This window comes from Salvia hispanica, chromosome 4, assembly GCF_029641045.1.
Source record: "Salvia hispanica isolate PSC_SH4W2 chromosome 4, Shi_PSC_v1, whole genome shotgun sequence".
NCBI lineage: Eukaryota > Viridiplantae > Streptophyta > Magnoliopsida > Lamiales > Lamiaceae > Salvia > Salvia hispanica.
In genome coordinates this window covers 46,505,119-46,531,636 of record NC_142695.1, presented here as the reverse complement: position 1 = coordinate 46,531,636, position 26,518 = coordinate 46,505,119, and the positions used below count along the sequence as shown (strand labels likewise).

The 26,518-nt window shown below is 37.3% G+C and overlaps 6 protein-coding genes across 7 annotated transcripts; 3 read left to right on the top strand and 3 right to left on the bottom strand.

Moving 5' to 3' along the window:
* The first annotated feature begins 69 nt into the window (after positions 1 to 69).
* LOC125193996 (calcium-dependent protein kinase-like) lies at positions 70 to 4,194 on the top strand. The gene is made up of 8 exons (XM_048091986.2): positions 70 to 966; positions 1,516 to 1,659; positions 1,733 to 1,885; positions 2,714 to 2,823; positions 3,177 to 3,344; positions 3,438 to 3,565; positions 3,714 to 3,813; positions 3,902 to 4,194. The coding sequence occupies exons 1-8, from the start codon at positions 282 to 284 to the stop codon at positions 3,974 to 3,976; spliced, it is 1,563 nt and encodes a 520-aa protein (XP_047947943.1). The 5' UTR covers positions 70 to 281; the 3' UTR covers positions 3,977 to 4,194.
* A 219-nt stretch (positions 4,195 to 4,413) lies between these two features.
* LOC125193997 (uncharacterized) lies at positions 4,414 to 6,438 on the bottom strand. The gene is made up of 3 exons (XM_048091987.2): positions 5,808 to 6,438; positions 4,826 to 5,474; positions 4,414 to 4,754 (listed from the first exon to the last, which is right to left on the bottom strand). Exons 1-3 carry the CDS (start codon positions 6,347 to 6,349, stop codon positions 4,476 to 4,478), a joined length of 1,470 nt encoding a protein of 489 aa, XP_047947944.1. The 5' UTR covers positions 6,350 to 6,438; the 3' UTR covers positions 4,414 to 4,475.
* Positions 6,439 to 7,430: 992 nt separating this feature from the next.
* On the top strand, positions 7,431 to 13,679 carry ADT1 (arogenate dehydratase 1). Of its 2 annotated transcripts, XM_048095603.2 has the most exons (12): positions 7,431 to 7,837; positions 8,572 to 8,639; positions 8,731 to 8,823; positions 8,902 to 9,102; positions 9,645 to 9,725; positions 9,789 to 9,884; positions 11,624 to 11,701; positions 11,768 to 11,857; positions 11,951 to 12,018; positions 12,882 to 12,963; positions 13,120 to 13,188; positions 13,267 to 13,679. In XM_048095603.2, the coding sequence occupies exons 1-11, from the start codon at positions 7,612 to 7,614 to the stop codon at positions 13,174 to 13,176; spliced, it is 1,140 nt and encodes a 379-aa protein (XP_047951560.1). In that variant the 5' UTR covers positions 7,431 to 7,611; the 3' UTR covers positions 13,177 to 13,188; positions 13,267 to 13,679. The 2 variants fall into 2 exon arrangements, with proteins under 2 accessions (XP_047951560.1, XP_047951559.1); XM_048095602.2 differs by having other exon boundaries at positions 7,432 to 7,837; positions 13,120 to 13,679.
* A 2,572-nt stretch (positions 13,680 to 16,251) lies between these two features.
* On the top strand, positions 16,252 to 18,427 carry LOC125195967 (5'-adenylylsulfate reductase 1, chloroplastic-like). The gene is made up of 4 exons (XM_048094277.2): positions 16,252 to 16,412; positions 16,500 to 16,658; positions 16,791 to 16,920; positions 17,238 to 18,427. The coding sequence occupies exons 1-4, from the start codon at positions 16,337 to 16,339 to the stop codon at positions 18,262 to 18,264; spliced, it is 1,392 nt and encodes a 463-aa protein (XP_047950234.1). The 5' UTR covers positions 16,252 to 16,336; the 3' UTR covers positions 18,265 to 18,427.
* LOC125195965 (uncharacterized) lies at positions 17,402 to 21,629 on the bottom strand. Its single transcript, XM_048094276.2, has 14 exons — positions 21,514 to 21,629; positions 21,307 to 21,428; positions 21,154 to 21,204; positions 20,938 to 21,057; positions 20,746 to 20,865; positions 20,366 to 20,678; positions 20,130 to 20,285; positions 19,943 to 20,049; positions 19,762 to 19,852; positions 19,555 to 19,696; positions 19,293 to 19,449; positions 19,077 to 19,193; positions 18,836 to 18,959; positions 17,402 to 18,760 (listed from the first exon to the last, which is right to left on the bottom strand). Exons 1-14 carry the CDS (start codon positions 21,553 to 21,555, stop codon positions 18,524 to 18,526), a joined length of 1,899 nt encoding a protein of 632 aa, XP_047950233.1. The 5' UTR covers positions 21,556 to 21,629; the 3' UTR covers positions 17,402 to 18,523.
* A 580-nt stretch (positions 21,630 to 22,209) lies between these two features.
* Positions 22,210 to 24,486, bottom strand: LOC125193408 (peroxisomal membrane protein PMP22-like). The gene is made up of 7 exons (XM_089056402.1): positions 24,327 to 24,486; positions 24,084 to 24,182; positions 23,190 to 23,291; positions 22,985 to 23,060; positions 22,658 to 22,728; positions 22,477 to 22,562; positions 22,210 to 22,406 (listed from the first exon to the last, which is right to left on the bottom strand). The coding sequence occupies exons 1-7, from the start codon at positions 24,396 to 24,398 to the stop codon at positions 22,355 to 22,357; spliced, it is 558 nt and encodes a 185-aa protein (XP_088912528.1). The 5' UTR covers positions 24,399 to 24,486; the 3' UTR covers positions 22,210 to 22,354.
* Positions 24,487 to 26,518: the final 2,032 nt, after the last annotated feature.

The window sequence follows — 26,518 nt, the reverse complement described above, 5'->3', positions numbered from 1 at the left end:
ATGCAATTTACCATTATGTAAACGAATTTAAATAACATGAACGCATAGTTAATTAATTGTAAGAAGAAGAAATGAAAAAGGTGTAAAACATTCGCCAACAAGTCAACAGAGTTTTTGTCTGTTAACTTTCTGATCTGCAAAACACTATTTCTCCAAACAAATTTGCGCCAACGATTCCTCCGCAGATTTCCATCCTTCATCTCCAGCAGCTCGCACACATACCACGGCTCCCTACAGATTCAACTCACAAAGTTACTCGCAATAGCAAAAATCCCCCAAAAATGGGCGGTTGTTTCAGCAAGAAAAATCACTCTACCTCCGACGCCAATGGCTACACCTCCGCTGCAGGGGCCAGCGCAGGTTACCAGCAAATCAACCACGATTACCAAAAACCGGCGGCGCACCACCACCCGCCGCCTCCTCCCGCCGCCGCCGCAGCAGCTCAGAGATTGGAGCCGAACAACATTCTCGGAAAGCCATTCGAGGACGTTAAGTCGAAATACTCGGTGGGGAAGGAATTGGGGAGGGGCCAATTTGGGGTAACCTACATGTGCACGGAGATCGCGACGGGGCAGAGCTACGCCTGCAAATCGATTCTGAAGAGGAAATTGGCGAGCAAGAGTGATAAGGAGGATATGAAGAGAGAGGTGGACATTATGCAGCATTTGAGCGGGCAGCACAACATTGTCGAGTTCAAGGGCGCCTTTGAGGATAGGCAATCGGTGCATCTGATCATGGAGGTGTGCCGCGGGGGCGAGCTCTTCGACAGCATTATCGCGCAGGGGCACTACTCCGAGAGGGCTGCCTCCGATCTCTGCAGGCAGATTGTGAATGTGGTGCAGAATTGCCATTTTATGGGGGTGATGCATAGGGATCTCAAGCCTGAGAATTTCTTGCTTTCGAGCAAGGATGACAAGGCCACGCTCAAGGCCACCGATTTTGGACTCTCTGTCTTCATTGAGGAAGGTTAGCTTGTAGTGTTTTTGCTTTGGAACTGGATGATTAGTTGCTTGATGATATACAAGTGTTTTCTTTTAGTATGAATCTTGGGGTTTGTGATGTCCCATATTGAATGAGTAGTGAATATGTGTATATATATGCTTGATGGACAATTTAGCAATTTAGGTTAACTAGTTTGGCAGTGCGAGTACGGATGACAAATTGTTGAAACTGGTGGCGTTCTAGCGCAGGCTTGGGCATTTGACAAGGTTATTATGTTCATATAGTTTCTGATTTGTAGTATGAGGTATGTTGATGGTAGGACATTAATGGAAAGGGGGCTAATACGTTGAGAATAAATTATTCTCAGCTTGATGGCTATTTTGGCAATGCGAGTACAGATGCCAAATAGTTGATAGTGGTGGCATCAGCACGAGCTTGGGGCATTTTACAGGGTTATTATGTTTGTATAGTTTCTGGTTTGTAGTATGATCAGGGATGTTGATGGTAGGACATTAATGGAAAGGGGGCATATAAGCTGAGAAGTAATTATTGTCAACTTGATGGCTATTACAGGCAAGGTGTATCGCGACATCGTTGGTAGTGCATACTATGTTGCCCCAGAAGTTCTTCGGCGAAGTTATGGAAAGGAGATAGATGTATGGAGTGCTGGTGTCATTTTGTACATCCTCCTCAGTGGTGTGCCTCCATTTTGGGCTGGTAAGGCTAATTTACTATCTGCATCAAGTACTCTTACTTGCCGGGTTTCTTAGTTTCATGATCATCTTTGTAGAGACTGAAAAAGGAATATTTGATGCTATACTAAACGAAGAAGTTGATTTTGATAGCCAACCTTGGCCTTCAATCTCAAACAGTGCCAAAGATCTTGTTCGAAAAATGCTGAACAAGGATCCAAGAAGGAGAATAACTTCTGCACAAGTACTTGGTAATCTCCTCTATTTTTAGCTATTGATGTATGCTTGTACATTTTTCTAAAATCTTTTATGAATTTCTGATATGGAGTAAAGGTAGCTTGGCAGAAAAAAAAAAAAGACCAGAAACATAAGAGAAAGAAGGGAAAATGCAGAAGAACATGAAATAACTCAATAACTGGATAGTAAAATGCACAAGATAAATCCTCTTGTGAGGCCCTAGGAACTACTGTCCTAATCCAACTATTTTCCCAAGACACAGCCCTTCTAATGAGGAGCTATTTATAATACTGTGGAAGAAGATTCCTAAACAAAAAGGCTCTTTTAGACAACATGAAACTCTAAGAGAGAAACTCATCTCTTAACAAACTAATCACTAAACTCCTAAATACAATATACAACTAAAAGATAATGCAGAGAATCAATTGAAAATGTCCTCTATCAATTTCACAGTTTTGTGAACTTTTCTTTCATAATGGCTTTTCCTTTTTGATCATACTATTTGCTACTTTCTTTGCCCATTTCAAGCCAGAATTCCTACATTTTATTATTTTATTGCGAATCATAGAAACCAGCCCTTCATTTATAGTATAGTTAGCTTGAACATGGCTTTGGAATCAACTTGTTTTACCCTAGCAGTAAATAAGAAAAAGGCCCCCATCAAATTACTATACTTTTGTTGCATGTTTTGTGTTACTTTTAATCATTTTGTTTTGTTTTTCACACTTAAAAACGAATTCGTATTTTGATGTTTTCTGTTATAAATAAGTTGTATGGTGATCATTGTATTTACTTTTTATTTCATAACTGAATTCAATTTATCTTCTTTGTTTGTGTTAAAGAGCATCCTTGGATTAAGGGACAAGCATCTGACAAGCCAATAGATGGTGCCGTACTCTCTAGGATGAAGCAGTTCAGGGCCATGAATAAGCTCAAGAAACTTGCACTAAAGGTAATTTTCGTCATGTCTTTGTATTTGGTATGAATCATACATACAATTGCAGGACACCCAGAAAAATGTTTAAAAGTTGTAAGCAGTTCATTTTAGTCTGCATCTCAACTTCTCTGTTATACAAACATTTTCCAGTTCTCTTGTATGGAGTGATTTGATCTGCTATGGCATGCATATCTAGATCTTAACTGCTGCAACAGAAGCAGGGTTCGAGAAATGGCATTTATGAACTATAAAGCTCTTGCCATTTGGGCTTAGTTGATTAGCAGCAAACTTCACTAGGCTTTTATTTGCATAGCTTTCTTTATGGGTATGTTCTTACCCTAGCTCACGGGATCTGAGACTTCCTGCAGGTCATTGCACAAAGTTTATCAGAAGAAGAAATTAAAGGTCTTAAAGCAATGTTCACGAATATGGACACAGATAATAGCGGCACAATCACCTTTGAAGAACTTAAAACTGGCTTGGCTCGTCTTGGATCTAAACTGTCCGAAACAGAAGTGCAACAACTCATGGAAGCTGTAAGTATAACCACTTTCATTTGCGAAATTTATACTATCTAACATTGGGTTTGTCTGATTATTACATTTAACAATTGTTACTGCTAATGCCAGGCTGATGTGGATGGAAATGGAACTATAGACTACATTGAATTCATCACTGCTACAATGCACAGACACAAGCTCGAACGAGATGAGCATCTCTTTAAAGCGTTCCAGTTTTTTGATAAGGATAACAGCGGGTAAGACCTGATTGAACTTCTCCTTGCTCTTCTTTTTCTATGCCTTAAGATCAAATGCCCTTGTTTTGATCTCAATAATTGAGTTCCATGTGGAACTCACATGCATTATCAGTAACTTAATTGCCATTTTATTTAAAACGCACCTCAGCTATATCACAATGGACGAACTGGAAACTGCTATGAAAGACTATGGTCTGGGGGAGGGAGCTACCATTAAAGAAATCATTTCGGAGGTGGATACAGATAATGTAAGTTATCAAAGTATTTGGTATATTTTTCATTTCTTTTTTTCTCTTCAAATTATATATAGAGGTTCCACATCTTTGGTATTTACAGGATGGAAAAATCAACTATGAGGAATTCTGTGCTATGATGAGAAGTGGAACAACACAACCAGTAAAACTCTTTTAGAGTATCAAATCGGATGTTTGATAAAGGTTGCAGAGCAGCGTGTTCTTCTTAGGTGAATGGTGAGATTTATGAAGCATTTTAGTTCTAAATTGAAATTTGCAACTTGTTTTTAATTTCAAAAGTGCGATAATTTATGTTGTTCAGTGTTAATATGATGTTGATTTGTGTGAATAAGTATGCGTTCAATTAAGTTGAATCTCGGGATGGTATCGTGCTCTCGTCTTTGTGGTGCGATCTTTTTTATTGTTTGGTGTAAAAGATATAAATAAGTTTTGATTCCTTATGTTTGGTTGGAGGTATGGTGACTACCTTCATTCAACGCCACTTTGGTGCTTCAGCCTTTTGTCTTGGTTTCATATAAGACATTTTGTGACTATATTGAATACGATGCATAATACTCCATGTGATGGCCAATATAACGCATAAATGACAACAAATGTTGGGAGTATTTTTCTGCTGATTTTCAAAGTTGTGGGACGGACTAAAATTTGACCAAATTTTACTCTGATGTTGTTTTCTTGGACGTAGTGGTCTCTATTTTCCTAGTCTTTTTAGAAGTAGAATCATTTCGGATCCAGGTATACCCTCTTGGAATCTCAAAAGGATCTATCTCCTCTCCGCCACTACTCGATGCGAACGCGTAATCCCCACTACTACTCTCGTCTTCTGGCCCAGGACTTGACGGTGGAGTGTGAAAATCATCCTCCATTGATTGTAGCTCTATAAATTTTGTGAACGTTATCACCACTCTCACCGTCGGAACCACAGGTATCGATATCTGATTCAAGAAACCCAACCAAATTAATTCAAAGCAGTGGATGTATAGTAGCATGCGTCTAGATTTATTACCTTGACCGGAAAAGTCCTAGGTGGGAAGGTTGTCTTCAACACCTCCCTCATCCGTTTAACGGCGGTAAGCTTCTTTGACAGAATATCCAACAAGCGGTGGAGCTCCTCCGTCTCCAACGGGAACTGCTCCGTCAACCAAAGCATCGGCCTCAGATTCTTCTTAAATGCTGCCTCCTCCACCTTCTTGGGCTGCTTTTTCTCCGCCTCACTAGATAACTCCGCTGCCTCTGCTGGCAGCTTGCACTCGCGAAACTTCACCACCACGTTGTGCATCTCGTAAACCCTTGACTTCCACTTCCCCACGTGCTCAGTCCTATCCTGGCGCCTCCAGTTCTTGCAGTTGACGAGCTCCGCTTTTGACACGTCCACGCTGGGCCGAGAAACACTCGAGGGGTTGCAGTCCTTAGCGATCTCATCCTCCGTCAGCGGCGTCCCAATCCTCTGGTATTCGGCCACGTGGACTTCTTTCTTGTCGTGCTTGACGACGAGGAGAGACCCTTGGGGCACGTCTGGGCGGTCCACGTCGTTGATGAAGAGGAAGCTCTGGTTGCGCCGCTTGAAGTTCATGCCATCGAACCCTGCCAGAGTGGTATCGGCGCGGAGGTTCCCGGCGCGCTTCCAGATCTTGTATGTGTCGGAGGGGGCCACCCTATGGGTTACAATTCAGCTCGATTTCACTTTAAAAGTACTCATTCTATTCGCCATTAAATGTCTCAGTTTTTCTTTTTGCGTTTGTTTGCTAATAAATGTCTCATTTTACTTTTACTATTTGTGACAAGTGGACCTCATATTATGCTAATTCTTTTGACACACATTTTATCATAAAATATAAAAGCAATGACTTATATTTTATTATTTTTTTCTACTCACTTTCTGTTATGAAGTTAAACAATATTTTAAAACTCAGGCGTAAAATATGAGACATTTATTGTTGAAAGAAAGGAGTATAACTACGTTTAATTTGGTTCGTTTTTTTGTCTACCTGTCGATGAAGGGTATGATGGAGCTTTCAAAGTGGAAGGAGATCTCCATGTAGAAGTCCCGCATACGGCGAAGGGCGCCGACGAGGCGTGGGAGGCGCCGCCGCCACTTCGACCAGGTGTTGAGGTGGCCATAATGGACGAGGATGGGGGCGATCTCCTTGCAGCGGCGGAGGAGGGCCTCCTGGAGGGCGTGCCACCCGACGGCGTTCTGGAGGTAGATGTTGGCCCCCGCTGCAGCGAGGATGCGGGCGGATGCGACGTCGTTGAGGCGGATGGCGATGTGGAGGGGGGTCTCCTTGAGCGGGTTATCTCGGCCGTCGAGGGCAGCGGAGATTTTCTCGGCGAGGCGCTCCTCCGCAATGGATTCTGCCTCGGTGTCGATCGAGTTGGCGTCCGAAAGCTTCGGCAAGGTGGAGACGATGTTTGTGAGGGCGGCATGGTCACGTGTGGCCACGGCGTAGTGGGCGGGGCTGTTGGCGTAGTCTCGTGGCTCCACGGCAGCGGTGACGAATGTTGGGGGCTTAGTTGATGGCTTAGACATTTTGATAATTTTTTTCCTATTGTATGTGAAATTGATTATTCAACTTTCAATCATCGGGCGAAAGCGGTTTGTGTGGTATCTGTTATAGAAATGAGAGGAGAAAGGAAATTGAAAAATAAATTGTCACTATTTTCATGGATCCAAAATACAAATGGCATAGAACTTCAGAAGTTAGTTTTAACCGTAGCACATTTAAAGAAGGAAAACCGATGAAACATACACAAATGTTACCAACTTATAACAACATAACATAGAATAAAAAGTTTGATTTATTTTTGCTTGTGTGTTAGCTAAACGATAGAATGATCTCCATATGGTGTGGTCTTTAAAAGTTTATACTTTACTTTGCCAATGTATATGTTTATTTGTATATAAAAAAGAATTAATGTAAATATTTTTGCATCATGACGCCGAAATTCCACACATATCCATTAACTTAAGATTTAAAAACATCAAACTTTCAACGACTTTTCTAGGGTTTGTATTAGTATTGTAGCAGTAAACTAATTAGATTAACAGACTTTACGAAAGTACTCTTATCAATAATCTTTAAAATTATAAATCAATGCTTCCTCATTTATAATTCTTCATTTCTTTTGAAATACTGGGTTCTTTTCCTTCTTTAGCATCGGAACCTTTTTTTTCGGCAGGAGATTATCATTCATAATTTTTTAATTTTTAATTATTTCTTTCGTATTAACTAACTTATTAATTTTTTTTGTTCTACAATTCTCTATTAGAAATTGAGAATAAGAATGTGGAAACAATAGTGCACTCTACTGTTTGTGATTTAACTATTGATAGCCAACAACCCGTGCATCATTTTCTACCAATGAGAACACATAATTCAGTTGTCATTGTTTTATCAACACAAACACGAGCATCTAACACAATTTGATGATATTTTAATTTTAAAAAGTGCAAAAGAAGCAAGAAAATCCAAGCTTCAGTTCTCTTTTCATGATATTTTACTTCCTAAAACTAAAGCCTTAAACCCAAATCTGGTGACGATTTAATTAGCAGTAAGTAATCGAGGTTTTCCCTCCATAAATCTGCACATAAACACAAAAAAAGAGAGAAAAATAAAATGATCGAAATTCAGTCTCCGATGTCACACCCCAATAAAATCCACACGTTTTCGGAAAATCCAGAAATCGTCAACTCCACCAATATATCTAACCCTATGAAATTCACGCCATTTTCATCCTTGCTTCCTTACTTTTCAACCATTTTGATTGCATGATTGAGCAGCAGAAACGGACATGGCTCTCAATGCAGCACCGATCTTACTTTACTGCGCTACCGCTAGCAAAAGCTCTTCATATTCTCAATCGGCATTCCCCGTTCTTCCCGCCGGCCGACCTAATCTTCCGTATTCCAGGATTCAAAGGGAATTAAAGTGCTTGTGTCACAGAGCAGTGGCACCAGTTGAAGATGAGAGCTCTTCAGCTCGCGATGTTGCTCAAAGAGACTTAATCTCTCTCCCAAGTGAGTCACCTAACGCAATTACTTTCTCGATCATACTTTTCAATTGCTGGTCAATTTGATCGGCTCTCGTAGAAGATGATTCCTCCTGCTTGAAAATTCCTGAATTACTGCGTCTTTAAGAGTCCTTTTAGATTTTGTTTCAAGTCCCTGTCCTACAATTGAAGTATTAGTGAAATTTATTTTGGTTGTAATCGAAGAAATTGCTGCCTTGTACTGAATTGGAGTGGATCATAGTTAATGATGTGCGAGTAGTTTACAAAATAGTGTCACTCTGCAGCCTATCCCACCAGGGGGTTTCATGGTTGATAAGGTATATGATTCAGTGTTTTTATCCTTATTACTAGGATTTCTATAATCCCACCCTTTCAATGGGATACAATTCAAGCAAAATTAGCTCGAATGATTGAAATTATCAAGGGCTTTGGGATATCTTGTAGTTTCTACACATCAATGTAAACAATAGATAGCCTATACTATGTTTATCTATCTAGGCCATTCCTCACAAGAAAACGCTCCCGAACCAGATACAAAGTCTTCGTTTCTGATCCTGTAGAATTTTTGTTATGCTTGAATACATCAAGAATTATGTCAAATATAAGATCACTTGCAGTTAGGATTGATGCCATACTGCCCTTAGAATGATTTACTTCACATACATGATGCATTTGTGTACCCGTATTCAGGATAATTCAATTCTGTTCATATTCTTTTACTGATTTTATCTTAAAATGCAGAGCCATTGTCAGCAACACATTTTTCTTCTTCCTCTAGTGATGGTAAGATGGTCCGTGTTGCATATCAGGTATGTGATCTTGATTCTGCCTAGTAAGATATTAAGATGGCTCTTTTTTTTTGCTTATTTCTCTTAGTACTTATTTTATTGCCTCATCTAGGGGGTTCCTGGAGCTTATAGTGAGGCTGCTGCTTTGAAAGCATATCCAAAATGTGAGACTGTCCCATGTGACCACTTTGAGGCTGCATTCAAGGTTACGACACTTCTGAAAGCGGGCTTTATCTTTTATTTTGTAACCTTAAGGCTTTTATTGATTTTTCTTTTTGCACAGGCAGTTGAGTTGTGGTTGGCCGACAAAGCAGTACTTCCCATTGAGAATTCAGTTGGAGGGAGCATCCATCGTAACTACGACTTGCTTCTTCGCCATAGACTTCACATTGTTGGGGAAGTTCAGTTAATTGTTAATCACTGCCTTCTAGGATTGCCAGGGGTTAGGAAGAAAGAGTTAAAGCGTGTATTAAGCCATCCACAGGTAATCATTTGTCTTGAATCTCTTCCACATATGTGCATCAGACTTACGACTACTTTTTTCTCGGAGTTTGTTTACTAGGAGATGCAGTAGCGAGCGATGCTACAGTTGGCCTGCTATTTCATCAAGATATGCCAATTTCTATATGTTTAAATTTTCTCAAATATGCAATCTGATTCGCTATAGTAAGCTAGAAATATATGAAAGTCTAAAGGATGAGTATAATATTTTGTCTGGATGTCATCTACATATATATTTATCAATTTCAAATTATTATGTTTATAAGAACTGTAGATTACAGCTTTAATTATCACATTATGGAGATGTGAGTGGTGTATGGGAAGTGTAAGTCTAAAGGATTTATTGAAATCATGATTGCTTCTTGAATTCCTTAAGCTAGTTTGAGGGGAAGGGAAAAGAGAGGTCGATGTGATAGAAAGCTAGCAGGGAACTCCCTGTTTCTGTATTTCGTGATTTACAACATACTGTATCTTTCATTTATTGTACTAAATGCCTGAAAAACAGTTCATTTTGCTGGTGTTCAGGCACTTGATCAGTGTGAGATTTTCCTGAATGAACTGGGTGTAACCAGAGTAACTGCGGATGATCCTGCTCATGCCGCTCAGGTATCATTTTGGCCCTTTATATTCTTTTACATCTTTCTGTGTCTCACCTTAACACCAGGGCAGATTGTAGTTTGTGAAGGTGTGAGAGAGACGGGAGCAATTGCAAGCACTCGAGCTGCAGAAATATATGGACTTGATGTTCTGGCTGAAGGAATACAGGTGAGTTTTATCGCCCTTTGACATTTACTAGGCAAAATTTGAATTTGGGGTGGGTTTGAAAAAAAAGTTCCATAAAAGGGAATATTTATTTTAACATTCTTTAAATACGAAAAACGCCAATCTAATTGGAGTGGCACGCCGCAGAGGTTGACGTTTTTTAAGTATCTATATAAATAGATGTCCTGCCTAACTAACAATGAGGTTGATTGCCTACTACTGGCATTCAAATGAAATGGTATTAACGCAATAGAGGGTTGGGTTCGGCACCCAACAAAAGCACTTTATCACAAAGAGTAAAGGTCAATTTTGTCCTAAACATATGTACAAAATACGAATTTGGTCCAAAACATTCACTTTTTGAAAAACAGATCCATAACAAATGACGGTCATGCCACTGTGCAATTAGTGTTTTAGTTTTTTTATGGAACGGTAAAAAAAGGACTACTCCGACGACATTTCCCATTTTTCAAAAAGTGAATGTTTTGGGCCAAATTCATATTTTGGTCATATGTTTCGAACCAAAATTGACCTTTACTCTATCGCAAAATAGCTTCTTTCTTTGTGTTTTTTCTTTCATTTTTGAATTTTTGCAATTTTTCATTATTGTTATACTTTTATCGCAAAACTTCCTTTTCACTCTTGTTTCGTTTTTTATTTTATTTTTTTGTTTATTTCAAAATGCTAAATTTAAATTGGCATTAGTATATAAACCTATTATTTTTGCTTTTGCTAAATGTTTATTTTTATTTATATTAGTATATAAATAAAAATTATATATATAAAAATATTTTATAATATAATAGAATTAAATGAAAAAAAAATGACAAGGAAGATCCATCCATGAACCGAACAGGAGATCAATGCAACCATCCAAGTCTTAGATGGGAACCACTTGCACTAACTCATATTCATGTAAATGTAATTAAGAGTATATTTTTATTTAAACACGGCATTCAAATTGGCGTTTTCGAAGACGCCAACTAGAATGGCATTTTTCGGATTTCAAACTTATTCAGAATATAAAATATAAGGTTCCCTTTTAGGGAACATTTTTCTCCATATTCACCCAAAAATCGATTTTTTCCCATTTACTTTCCCGTCTTTCTGAATAGCCCTTGAAAGGATGCAGGCAGGTACCTTATCTGTAGATTTTGGTACATGCCTGAATGGAAAGCTTAAGCTTTAATGCAAATGATAAAATGATTAAGGTCACAATGGCTCCTAGCTGATCATCTTACTATTATTTCATCAAAGTGCATTCCTAAAGTGCAAGGGATCTTTATTGGTCAAACTTCATTTGTGAATCCCTATAGCTAACTGTGTTGCAACTCTTCTATTACTTGTAGGATGTAAGTAGTTCTATTTCCGGACTTTATTCTTCATGTGCCCTACTTCGGCCTTTGTATTTCCTTAAAGTATAACTGGAAGAAGATTTTTATATACTTAGTCTCTAACTCAAATTTCTCTTTTTTTTCGAATATGTACTTATACACTAACATGTTTTGAGTAGAAGATACTGAAAACCAACTTGATGAACTTTATGGTTCAATTATACTGTAAGATAAGAATGGACTCAAGCATAGCCTTAACTAATTAACTTATCAATTATCACGTAGGTTTACCACATGCACTTTCATTTCAGGATCTTTTGTTGGTCAGTTGCTTAATTAAAAACAGCACTTAAATTGTATGCCAAGTTTTTTTTTTATCCCTGAATTAATTCAATTTCCTCCTATCAGGATGATTCTGACAATGTTACCCGTTTTCTGATACTCGCAAGGGAACCTATAATCCCAGGAACAACTAGACCTCATAAGGTATTTCTCTTTTAGTAAGGCTTGATTATCTCTATGTGTTACAATGATTCCATCATTTCTTTCTAGACTAGCATTGTCTTCAGTCTGGACGAGGGCCCTGGAATTTTGTTCAAGGCATTGGCAGTGTTTGCTCTGAGGGGCATTAATTTGTCTAAGGTAATTTTATATTACTGATTGGGTGTATTGTTCCTTTTTTTCATGACTATTAACATTTGGTGACTGATTTTTGACTATGGAACTAAACTATAGATTGAGAGCCGACCACAAAGAAGACGGCCTTTGAGGGTTGTTGATGACTCAAACAGGGGAAGTGCCACGTGAGTGTCTTAATTTCTCCACTAGTATATAATTTTTATATGGAGTAAGATCCCTTGTGTTTAAGCTATAGATTGAATTGAAATTTATTTGACTATGAATGAAGCAAATATAAACTTTGGCTGCAAATTAAAAAATAAAAGTTTCAGGCTGGGTCGTGAGAGGCCCTCAGTCTTGTTCAAATTCTGATCAGAATATTAATAGAGTGCAGGCAGACTTAATAAATTGAGAAACTCCATTGACCATTTGAATTAAAAAACTTATAAGAGAATTTATCAACTTTGAAGACCATTTATTGCACTATGATTATCTAAGCTATGATATATAAGAACTGGCTTAGAATTGAAAGCTTATAGGACTGTTCAACTTACTGCTAGTGCTGGACACAGCTGAAATATTTCTCCTCTTCAATGATAATGAGTTTCTGTATCTCATTCTTGGCGTAGCTATTATCATTATGGGAGGCATATATCTGTTCTTGTTTGTGATTTTGCGGTTTATATTTTTTTTAATCTATTTTCTACTTGGAAATGTAAACATGTACTTTTTTATCATCAAGAAAACCATAAGCTTGCAGAAAGGCTCAATTTCCACATTGTTGATATGTAGGAGTATTGGCTAAAGTATGATGGAGCATGTTTATAGGTTTGGAAATTCGTGGCAAATAGAAAAATAAAAATGCCATTTTCTAGAGCTGCTTCTTTCCTGAAATTTGATTAAAAAAAAGTTGGAAAAGACAATGCTGATGAATGTTTTAATTTGTTCTATAACTTTTACTTTGGATAGCTTAGTATCATTTTGCTACTGATCTAAATGCTCACTCTGTTTATTACATAGAGTAAGTAACTTATAACACCACCTGCAGATACTTTGATTACCTCTTTCACATAGATTTTGAAGCTTCTATGGCGGAGCCCCGTGCCCAGTATGCTCTGGGACATCTCCAAGTAAGCATTTTTGAAAACTCTTAACACACAAATGCAACTTTTTCTGGCCTATATTGTTTTTGCATGAATGTGCATGAGCTGAAGTCCTTGGCTATCTATATTTTGAAAGCAATGTTTGCAATGTAATAAAGCATTTTTGTTTTTATTGCCTCACAGGAGTTTGCAAGGTTCCTCCGAGTCCTTGGTTGTTATCCTATGGATACACTTCCATGAACAAATACACATGTATCTCACCATTCTTAATGGCTTAACTTCTCATTTCTGATGAATGGAATAGTCTATATACCAGTCCTTTTGCTACAGGGACTGCAAAAGACTCCCTCGATGGTGTGAATGTTCGTATGTTCGCTGGCTTAGTATCTAACTGGTATCTTGTTCCATTCTTAGATTCTTCACCCTTCCAACTAAGCTTTCAGGGCATCTGCTATCTTTATTCCAATTAGACTGAAATAGGACATTTTTTCATTTCGAAAACATGAGAGATCTGGGTAAGAAAAGTCTGAAGCTGTGAGATTTTTGGTTCTATAGAATGTATTGACCTTGTAAATGCTACACAATATAGTGTCAAGTGTCGTTAATTATGTTAATTTGCATGTGTGTTTGTAAACTAGATACCAAGTTTCATTTGGATCCTTTTTGTTTAGGCATGGCATGATGTATTGCTTGATCTTTCACCTCTGGAAATAATAGTGTATATTTTAAGTTCTTGATTTCAATTCTGCCTTTACATATCTTTTCCTTTAGTCGCCATTATAGAATTTTAGACATCCTCCCAAAATAATTGGTGTGTTTGGTACTTTGGTTGAATAATGTTTCTTCCACGATAAAAATATAAGGAAAGTAAACACTGATTGATTGGCGTGTTTGGTTGAATAATGTTTCTTTTTCAAACCATAACATTTTCATCAAACATGAGAATGATTTATTGGGATCAAAACGTAATAAGTATTATTTTCTCGGTCTCATAATAAGAGTAATATTTTGTTATTTTAGCTATTTCATAATAAGAGTCACATTTCATATTTATTATGAGTAACTGGATTCCACATTCTACTACCTCTCTCACATTTTATATATAATTAACTATAAAACAGTGAGCCTCATATTTCATTAATTTTTTAATTCATTATTATTTACATTTCTTAAACTCGTGCTTACACTAAATTTGACTCTTATTATGGGAGGGAGTACAATAAAATGTAGAGTTATAAAATCCGTCCTATTGAAATTAATGGATTCCAATTGAACTTAATTACTAACGCTTGCATCATGCATTTAAATGCGCACAGTTTTCTTTTATTCTTTTTTATTTACTAAAGTTTCAAAAGAAATGTTAAATCATACCCAACTAAAATCTAAATCGTTGGATTGGATCATTTGTAAGTAGTATATATAGATTATATGTTGATGTTTGAAGTACTCTAAAAATGGAGTCTTTCATATTTTTAGTTATATTATGTTCTTATTTATCTATCCACAATACTCTTATCATTTTCTCTTTCTATTTCTCTTAGATTTTATATTTCTATTTCTCTTCGATTTTATAAATTAGTATGCATTAAAACTCGTATTACTATTATATACTCCATCTATTTTATACTCCCTCCGTTCCGTAGTAATAGAGTCATTTTTCCATTTTGGTACGTTCCATAGTAATAGAGTCATTTCCATTTTTAGTAAAAGTCAACACATTTTTCTACACCTACTTTACTCTTTTTTTTTTTTTTTTTTTCTCTTTTCATCTCTCTACCTTTTTTTTCTTTTTCCACTTTATTCTCCCTTTACTTAATTCACCAAACACAATTTTTCTTAATTTTCGTGCCGAAAAAAAAACGCCTCCATTACTATGAAACGGAGGGAGTATGAGACAATGGATATGCGGTTGGAATGCAATTCAAACCACTTGAATGCTAGTGGCAGTGAGTCAACGTTATCACCATTTCTGTGGCCTGAATAAGTGAAGAAAACATTCCAATCACGAATCACTTTCACTGTTAGGACCCGTTCACTTACCTTCATTAGAAGATGAACAATAAATAACTTGGTCTTAAATGGAATGGTATGGCCCACATATTCCAATTTTATTTCAGATGTTCACTGATCACGATATTAAACTACAATTGCATTTTCCATGATTTTTTATTTTCTTAAAAAGTCCCCCCACTTCAGTGGTTTACCTAAATTACCCTCCAAAATTTCCAAATCATTTCAGTAGCGGGAAAGCAAAAAAATGGGCACCACTTTGGAATTTTTCAGCAGCCCCCATTCTACAAAAAGGGGGTTTTGGGCTAGCAGAATATTTCGTCGCTTGCTTTACAGGAATCAAAGCTCTTGTTCAACTGGTAATAGGTATGCTCGAATTAGTAATGTTCTTCTGTTATTTACTTTAGAATTGTTGTCCTTTCCTCCGCAGCTCCGCCGAACCCGAACGCTGCAGAAACCGTTATGGATGAAATCTGGTTGGGCCGGTGATATATGCAATTACAAACGAGATGACTGTTAATTGTCAACACATCTTCGGCGAGACTTTTTGCGGAATGATTACCAGGGTATCGTGCACAAAGATGCAGCGAGGAGGAAGTGAGAATTTGCCCTAGCGATTTTGGGGGAAACGAAAGTTGAGAGGGGGGAATGAAAAACCAATTTGGGTGAAATGAAGTTGAGGGGTAAAAACGTAATCTTACATCTATTTCTGGCTTTGAGCACAGCGCCCAGATTACTAAACCACCTCAACGCTGATTGTTAATTTTGGGTAATTTCTCCAATGAACAGTGCGGGCCAAGGATATTTTGTAGGGCCAACAAGTAATTCATCTTGAAAAGTGAACGTAAGAATAACTACAGAAATTGGGCCTAAATTTGCTATATCTTACATAGTGAACGGGTCCTAGTGTATAGGGAGTGTGGAGGTCACAATTTCTAGTGGATATATTGGGCCGTCTTACATGCTAGTAATTAAGTAGATTAATCCTTTCAACCGAATGTGAATGAATTATACCATATCAAATTACTAAAATTAAAGATTTTAGGACATCTCATTTGAATACATACGGATTATATTTTACTAGAAATAGTATGAAAACGTATTCCAAGAAATAAATGGAGGAATTAGAAAGTAGAAATGCAAAAGAGAAGAATCAGCATCCACTCTCTCCATTCCACAACCAATCAGATAGCGCCACCTCAGCATACTCCCAGATGCTTGAAATACGTCCAGGTTCAATGAACCTCCCCGCCTTTCATTGTTTTTCCGTGCTGGTATATATGTTTCCATTTCTTCTTTCACCGAAACACACTCTACAAACTGATTTTGACAACAGTTTCCGAAATCCAGAAACCAAAATTCTGATTTGCAGCCAGAATTCATTTCATCGATGGCGTTTTCCGTATCCTCTTCGCCTGCAGCCGTTCATAGCTCCTCTCCATCTTCCTCTTTTGAGCAGCCCAGAGGTAAGATCTCGTCCCAATTTCGCATTTTCTAAACCCGTGCTATTAATTAATTCCATCGTCTTCTTAATCTCCTTTTCTCTGTTTCAGCTGCGCAATTCGGTTCATTTCAGCCACTTGATAGGTGTCCTCTTCCAACATCGTCGCTGAAGCTCTCACGACGCCGTTGCGCCGCCGTGAAACCGTTGAACGCGGAGCCGAAGAGGAATGATTCGATCGTTCCGTCGGCTGCAACCGTGGTCGCTCCTGGTACGTAGCAAACTATTCATTAGAGTGCGCATGTAGATTTGTTAATTTTTTTTAATAATATACTCTTGCAATACTATTTGTTTATTTACACCTTTTGTCCTTGCTCGTTTTCTAATTTCGAAAATTCTGCAGAGGTGATAGAAAAAGCTGAGGTAGAAGAGGACTTCCAGAAATTGGCGGAGGAACTCCAAAATGCTTCTCCTCTTGAGATTATGGATAAGGCTCTAGAGAAATTCGGAAACGATATTGCTATCGCGTTTAGGTAATATTCGTTTTATTTGATGCTCTGCTCTGTTTGTGATCCTAAAAATCATGATTATACCAAACCAATTTCTTCTTTTCCTATTTGAAAATTTCGACTTCATGTGTGGGGACCTTTTACGGTGGGAAAGGATACAAAAAAGTGCCAGAATATTTTATTTCACGAGTGACTCATTTAGTGAATCGAAGCACATGCCTAGGAGTTCAGTTGATTTTCAAATGGTTGATTGATTAAGACCGTTTGACTCATTGTGCCAGCCTCAGTATTGTCACATTTGAATCATTTAGCTAACTGGTGCGATGTTCATAACTATGCAGTGGGGCGGAAGATGTGGCTTTGATCGAATATGCTCATTTAACAGGAAGGCCGTACAGGGTTTTCAGCCTTGATACAGGGAGATTGAATCCAGAGACGTATAGACTCTTTGATGAAGTTGAGAAGAAGTATGGGATTCGTATTGAATACATGTTTCCAGATGCTCTTGAAGTTCAAGCTTTGGTCAGGAGCAAGGGCCTTTTCTCCTTCTATGAAGATGGACACCAGGAGTGCTGCCGTGTGAGGAAGGTCAGGCCGTTGAGGCGGGCCCTAAAGGGGCTCCGGGCATGGATAACTGGCCAACGCAAGGATCAGTCTCCTGGAACTCGATCAGAAGTCCCCATTGTCCAAGTCGATCCTGTTTTTGAAGGTTTGGATGGTGGAATAGGGAGCTTGGTGAAGTGGAATCCGGTGGCTAATGTGAAGGGAAATGATGTCTGGAACTTCCTCCGGACAATGAATGTGCCTGTGAACTCGTTGCACGCTCAAGGCTACATCTCTATTGGGTGTGAGCCTTGCACGAGGCCGGTCCTACCTGGGCAGCACGAGCGTGAGGGAAGGTGGTGGTGGGAGGATGCCAAGGCCAAGGAGTGTGGCCTGCACAAGGGCAACATCAAGGAGGAGAACTCAACCAGCAACAGTGTCAATGCCAGTGGGACTGCCCCGGTTGCTGATCTCTTCACCAGCGAGAACGTTGTAACCTTGAGCCGGCAGGGAGTTGACAACTTGCTGAAGCTGGAAAACAGGCAGGAGGCGTGGCTTGTAGTGCTATACGCCCCTTGGTGCCAATATTGTCAGGCGATGGAGGGTTCGTATGTTGAGCTGGCGGAGGCGCTGGCAGGTTCGGGAGTGAAGGTGGCAAAGTTTAGAGCAGACAGGGAGGAGAAGGCCTTCGCGCAGCAGCAGCTGCAGCTGGGAAGCTTCCCTACCATCGTCTTTTTCCCTAATCATTCTCTGCGATCGATTAAGTATCCTTCGGAGAACAGAGACGTGGCCTCGCTGATGGCATTTGTGAATGCTCTTCAATAATTTTAGCAGCTGCGATGAAAAGTAAATAGATGGGTGGTGGATGGTGGTGAAGCCTCTAAAGTAGCTATGCTTATAGTTTATCTCTTGTTTTGATATTGTCTCAGTGTCTCAATTTTGTAAGTTTTTATGGTGCCCATGTTAAATGATCGTTCGACGTGGATAAGATCTCCAGTGTTCGCTTAGAAGATGCAGTAGAGTTAAGAATTGAATCATCTCGTGTTGATTACATTGATTGAGTAATTGTAGTTGGAGTTTCATATCAAGTTGGTGGAGCTTCAAGCCTTATGTAATCGTAAAGTATTCCACAAAGTGCATCACCAGCTCGTGCTTGGGTGAGAAACATGCTATTGTCGCCATTGATCAACAATGCTGATGATATATCAACACTGAAAAGCTGGTATAGTCCATGGATTCCATGCCGACAAACTGCATTATCGGCGCCCAAATTTGTCACTTGGAACACTAGCTGCTCACCATTCATTTGATTAACATGAATCTGCATCATTCATCAATCACAAAAAAATAATCAGAATGTTTACTTTATGAAAATGATGAATGTAGAAATGATGACCTCCAAGTCGGAGCGGGTAGCTGAGGCAATAGCCAATCTCAACTTGTAAATTCCGGCAGCAACCGATTTTAGGTAGAATCTGATCTCCCACGTTGTCGGAACATATTTACCGTTTCCATTCCTCCTGTTGGATTAATTGTGCAGTTCCAATGAGTTTTTGTTTTTATTTTTATTTTTTATAAAAATTGTGATGAGGTTTATGAAGAAAATGAGTAAAAGATTAATGTGTTTGTGTACCTACCTATCGACATGAGCAAAGAACCAGTCTTTCCTTGCATCACTCACCCCTATAGTGAAGATTTGATCATTCTTGGTATTTAGGTCTGTGTATCTATCCCATAGTCCATATTGTCTGTATCTGAAGCACAACACAAGAAATACAAAATTTGTCTTCCTTCCTTCCAATGCATTTGATTTGCTTTGAAAAGTAAGTGATAAAGAAAGATGAGAATCATACTTTTCAGGGGTGTTGATAAACAATTTGTTAACATAGATGGGATTGACATCAGGCACATAATATGTAGCTGCAGTGCGATCTGGATAACCAATCTCCCATAGAGTTGGCCCATCTCTTATGGGCGCATAGATTACATCACCTACCTCTGTTTCGATTCCTGATGAATAACCAACAAATCACTAAATATTCATTTACTACTATGTATGCTCTACTGATAGTCAACCTCCAAACAATATTTATTTTTTAATAATAATGGATTTACCTTGAGAGATAGTGACAAGTTGATGGTACAGGTAATCACCAATCACACCTGGAACCCAACCATGAAGCCCATAAACTCCTGGCACAACATTTTTTATGCTGAAGTTTCCATCTAAATCTGTTTGCACCCAGAATTGGTAATCCTATAAAAACAGTAAAAATAAGACCTCAAATATGGAGAGGTGAGAAAGTAGTTAAAAAACCAAACCTTGCTTTCAGTTTGCCAAGAACCGGCCGTTGTTGCAACTGATAGCCCAACAAAGGCAGACTTCGCAGGAATAAGCGAATCTGAAATATATCTGCTTCATATGAACATACATGGAATAAGATATGCTAATTTTGTTGTGAGAAATTATGCATTAATGAATATGAATGTATCATATCTTCACCTATCTTGGACAAAGAGTCTTCCTGTAGCAGAGCCGCGCTCCTTGGACGTCAGATAGTATGGCGATGAGATGAAATCGTACGGCCATAACGACTCCTCCATTAACCTCTTAGGATTACACAAGTACGGTTGCATATATAAAATTACTACTATAACTGATCTATTGTTTAAGAATAGTACTATTATACCTGTTTCTTTGCATCTGTCCATAGATTGTAAGATTGGGAGACATCTTTAGTGGCGTTGAGGTAAACGAAGAAGGGGCCGAACACCTTTCTCCATACTTCACCTTGTTCAAAGTGAGCAACCATGTCGTTCCCAATGTAATGACTTCCATGTAACATCTGTTGCACCATCAAATTAACACATTATTCTTGCATTCCATTTCTCTCCTAGTTTCATTGCATAAGAAAAAGCTTATTACAGCAAGGCAGGTTGGACCGGTATGGCACGTGAGATTTTGCTTGGTGGGTCCACCATTGCGGAACTCATGGCTAGGGAAGATGATCCAGAATCCCACACTGGGGTTGGAGCTTATCCATCCATGGACTCCACCATCCTTGTTGTCCATCGAATATTGGTATTTGTCGTCAACCTCTCCTTTAAGGTCCGGATTGATCGGATTAACAAGCAATACAGACTCGGGCACAATCAGCGTTTTGCCTCTGCCTGGCAGTAGATCCTCTGGCATTGGCATCACGCGTTGTTTCCAATCCGTGATTGCCATGTAATGAAACCTATAATTTCATATTCTCACTTTTCCTTGTATCATTATCAACATAATAAGACCACATGTAAATTCACCTGTCGCGTTGCAGCTTAAACACCATGCGTGTTTGAGCAAGGTCGAAGGGGGGGCAACCCTGAGGGCGCTCGTAGATGGCGTAGCAGTAGAAACCCGAAACTCCACTCCTTACAATGTACCTGCAGGACAGAAGTAATATAATAAACACTTGTTTCATGAAAGTAAGTTGTTTGTGTGAGTAATGTATCCACCTTTGATCTATAGTTAGGGGAAGCCTTGTCCCACTAACCGAAGGGTCATAGCTAGACTTAAACGAGACCTCCAGATTATCGTTGCTCAAACTGATCACGCTATATTCGGATCCCCTTAGCCTGTGCATAAAGATCACAACACATTTCTTCAAAAACTCTTGATATTAAACCCCCAGAAATTAATGAAAAACCACAAATCCAATTCAGAATATGTACAATAGGTATCTGTCTTGGCCTCCTGGCAAGTTCCAGTTGATGTCCCAGTAACTGCAAATTTGATGGTAAGTGATTAGCATGAGATTCTTGATTTTTTTTTTTGTGATATCAAGAATTATTACTTCCTAAGTTCCACAAAGAAGTGAAACTTACCCTCTGTTAAGTTGGTTGGATTTGGTGTCTAATAAGTTGTCTATTCCAGCATACTTTATGGCTGTGAGCAGTCCTTGTGGTTTCATTATTGTAAGCCGTATCAATCCATTGTCAATTATAATCTGAGACAATTAAATTATAGATGATGTATTCATCTATATGTAAAAATATAAATGAGGGAGAGAAAGAGAGGATAGATGAGCTTACGTTGGAGCCACTGACAGATAGAGTTACATTGCTCTTTGACATAGCTAAAATGTGATATCTCTAATTTCAGATCAGAATAGCTTAAAAGTTAAAATTGATGGATCAATATAGTAGTATATGGTTAAAATGTCCTTGATTCAATCGAAATGCAATACATTTTATGCCTTTATTTGTCTTGGTTTTACCAACTCAAAATCTGTTGATTAATTTGATCTCAATAAGATAATTAGAGTTTTTTCTAAGCGAAGGCATCCTAAGTTCTAGATTTTGTTTGGTAATGAAGAGATGGGAACTTAGTCGAAACATGAAGATAAGAACATATTCTATAATAAAAACTACCTGTAATTGTCATTTTTGTACCTAATCTACGGTGATTCGGTGAATTCGTGATACTCCATTAGGTTTCAATTCGAGAGAGAGACTTTTCCATTTTTATTCAAGACGTTTGTTTTCTTGTTTTTTCTTCTTTTTAGAAACATAGAAATAAAAAACAAAAACGTGTTGCTATGAACGACTCATAATTCATAGACATAAAAGCTGTGTGCACCCTTAGAAATAAGGACAGAGTCTACAATTTATTTTAAGACACGAGACGCATATCATATCCAAACTAATGGATTGCAAATAATTTTCTCTAAGAAAGCACAATGCTCCTGCTTTTCTGGTCTAATAAAATCAGAGATAACACAGTCTATATAAGAAGAAAGAAGAGTCATATAAATCACAAGATAAAAGTTGAGAGTTTATTTTAAAATTGTCATACTTAAAATCACATCATACAACAATAATAGTCGTCGGAGAGACAACTTGCAGAATACATATATGTTGCTGTTACACAAGCTTAACTTTTCTTTATGGCCATGGACTTAGCTCTCAGATTCATGAATATAGCCCTGTGTTCAACACAAAATAGTTAGAAACCGTACACGTAACTCAAGCGCAAAAACTTGTATCACACCATACCAGAAGAAGCCAACAGTACTTCCAAAAACAACACGAAGATGCAGCGGTATATACTGGTGATTAACCCATCCGACAACCGGCCAGAACTGCATAAGATAGGCATCAACATAAGTTGCATTTTTTAATGTGCTATGCCTTGTTTGTTTGAGACTCGAATATCTGGGCACAACAAATTACTGACCGTCCATGCTGTGTACTGCACCGTTGGAAATTCCTTCTTGATCTTGGACTTCACTTGAAGCCATGGCCTTGCTGTGGATGTAAAACGACTTATAAATCAACCAAATTCTCATCTGATCATTAAACTGGTTTAACATGCATCAGAGCCGCAGATCTGATCAATGTTTTTTCTGCTCTTGACTTGAATTCTAACTATTTTACAGGTTACAAGAAACCACATTCCATGTCTCATTCTCGCAAGTAGATATTGATCACAAAGAAGCTTTAACAGACTCACCGCCTCTTCCCTAAAAAAAGGAAAAACAATGAAAAACCTGACCAGACTCACCCTCGATGACTAATCCATAGTATAGCATGAAAACCAAGTTGTTCAACGGTGAAGACGTCAGTTGCTCCAACAAAACCTGAAATGATTTCAGTTTGTATAGTAAGTTCCTCATAAAAACAGCTCTTCTCATTCGAAGATCAATGAGATGGAAATCATGAGTTTGAAAACTAAGATAGCAAAGAAGTAGCAAAAGCACGAGATTTACCTTCTTGCCAACAGTTTTATTATCCTTCTTGCCCTTGAAAATTTTATCCAACAGTATGTAAAAGTAATGCCCGAAGGGTCCAAGATAGGCAGAGCCAAAAAGCTGCAATCAGATTAACCTTGGATTACTTGTTTTCTTTTTTTATGAACACTGTTTCAGAATTTACTTGATCATATTAGCAAGAGTAAAAAGGTACATGGCACACATTAACTACACACCTTATACTACTAAATAACATGAAAACTGGGTTCACGAAAGCTTCTTTAGGAGTACTAAACTCAGACAAAAGTATCAGTTTCGTGGCTAGAACATAGTGTACACGGAAGTAGCAACCATGATTCACACGAACTAAATTAGTGAAAAGAAGCAATAAGAGTGCACCAAGATAGACAGCATCAGTCTCTATTACTACCATTTAAATTCTATAGCCTTTCTCCATGTATAATAAGAGGTCTCTTAATAGAGTACAATTGATTTGAGATTTAATAGGCACTACCTGAGTAAACTTATATTGATATCACATGACAGATATGTTGACCATGATATTTTGTGTGTGATTCACATGTAAGTATTATAAAGAGAAGCTCTACCTACCCCTTCACACTATGAACATCCCTTTTATTGACTTTATTCACCAAGCACACAAACAAAAAGCCAGATACTCCATCTACCATTTTTATGCTAAGTTGGAAATTGTCAGTCAATAAATAAACATACGCACACGCACAAACAAAAAACATTAAAAAAAAACAACATAAATTTCGCTTGGTTCATGATTGAAAGATGTAATTTTTTTCTCACAATTGAAACTCTCGATCAGTTTTTATCTATCGACAGTTATTTAATCAACAATTAACAAATCCATCAACAAAAAGGCTAAATACAAAAGCTCACCACTTTGAGAAGAAGGCGTCTGATTTGAAGCTTCTTGATGCCAGTGAGCTTCTGCGCCGTGATATCGCTAATCGCCGAAATCACTCCTGCCGTTATCACCTATGCACCAAAAATACATTTTAAAATTAAAAACTTAAACAGTGAGACAAGGCAACGATCCAATTAATCAGTAAAAGAAAAAACATTTAAAAAAATTATGAAAAAGTGGAAAAACGAAATCACAGAAGAAGAGAAGCGAGATACTTTAGTTCTCAAAGGATGTTGCTGGAGCTGCGTCAGATACAGTTGAAGGCCATTCTTTGCTACCGATCCCATCGCTGGTTTTGACTTTGTGATCCCACAAAGAAAGAGAGAGAAGAAAATAGAAATCAAAATCTCTCTTCCTATTAACAACCACCTTATTGATTTGATGTATCAGAATGTACCTTTTTATATAATTGATTCTGTGTTATTGACCAACATTTGGACTAAGATGCTGTTACTCCCTCCGTCCAAGAAATTACCAGTTTGTTTTTTAGTCCGTCCGTAAATATAAGTCTTTTTTCCCTTTTATATAAATAATAATAATGTCACACATTTCACTCATTCATTCCACTCACATTTCATTTAAAACTACTACAAGTGACATATATTCTACTATTTTTTTTTCACTCACTTTTCTTAATATTTTTCTAAAATCCGTGCAAGAAATGAGACTATTAATGGCGGATAGAGGGAGTATCTGACCCTTGGTTACTTTTTTTATTTTTATTTTTTTTAATCTCGGGCCTACGCCTATCTACATAATGTCAAGATTACATTATACTATATTGGAGTACTTCATAATTATTCATCTTGTATCATACTAGTATTGTTACTAGATTTTTTCTATTTTGGACCGTCTCGTTAAAATAATCAATTATATTTTTAATAATTTTTTATATTTAACAAAGTGATTCTTATTTCCTCCTAATATAATTTAATAATTTTTTCTTTTCCACTTTATCAATTATTCATTTAAATTTGTGCCTATCTAAGTTTTTAAAAAATTATGAGATGGTGAGAATATTATTTTAACTAATGAATAAATGAAACACCTAAGAGTAAGGTTGTAATTTTCTAAAACTGGCACTAATTACTAAGCATAAAAGGTTGGCAATTCTAAAATGAGAAAAGTGCCAATTTAGTCATGTACTACTCTTAATCAGAGGCAAAATTGTCATTCAGAAACACCTAGTGTTAAGAAATTCACTACGAAAAAAATAAAAAGGAGAGAGAAGGGAGGGAATAGTAGTCATAGAAAATTGACCAAAATAATCTTTCATGGTTGAAGGTCATCTGATATTAAAAAAAAAAAACCTTAAAAGAAGTAGTAATTTTTTTAAAATAATGGTAGTATTATACTATCAAAATTCAAATACATGTGAAAGTATTTTAAGAACACAGGGACAACAATTATACAAGTATCAGATATAGAGATTAAATTTCAATAGAGATGAGTCTATACAAGTATAAAGTAGTATCAGATATAGAGATTAAAAATGCAAAATCTCCTTTAGTAATATGTTTTAAATATAGGGACGGCAACTATATAAGTATCAGATATAGAGATTAAATTTGCAATCCTCTCTTTTAATTTTTTTTTTTACAAATATAAGGACGGCAACTATACAAATATCAGATATAGAGATTAAATTTGCAATCCTCTCTTTTAATATTTTTTTTAAAAAACATAGAGACGACAACTATACAACTATACAAGTATCAGGTATAGAGATAAAATTTGCCATTACCTCTTTCAAAAATTTCACACTTCACCAGATATATACGAAATTAATAGGTTATTATCTACTTTTATCCTACTTGTGTTTTATAGTGAGTGTGATAATTTTGCACCATGAGTCAAAGTATATTTGTATAATAATAAAAAAAAGAAATTGGTGTCTTCATTAAGATTTGTGTCGTGTACAGTCATATTTTAATAATGTTGTTCGGTGCTCGTACTCATTCAACATGCAATAAATTGGGTCACTTTTGTGTTGAGATCTAATGTAATGATTGTCAAACGTGTCAAATAGGTGTACGATATCATGCGGTTGTATAAAATCTAAGGAAAATTTTAGTTCAAATCTTAACTTTTTCATTCTCTTTATTAATCTCACAACTTTTAATAGCAAATGCTTCAATCGAAGTTTGAGAATTGTGGACATCAATTCGACTTCCACCGTTTTGTTGATAACCCCATTCGTGAATCCAAATTGCATACCTCAAATAGCAAAAGCCTTAAAATTCAAAGTGCAAATTAAGAAAAATCCTAAAACTAATAAAATGAATAAAATAATGTCATTTCGATATGATATAGGCTTATGAAGATTTCAAATAAAGACGTTTTGATTAAAACTCAAAACTTTCTTTGGGAGGCTACTAATCGTCTAATCATTATCCATAAATCTCAT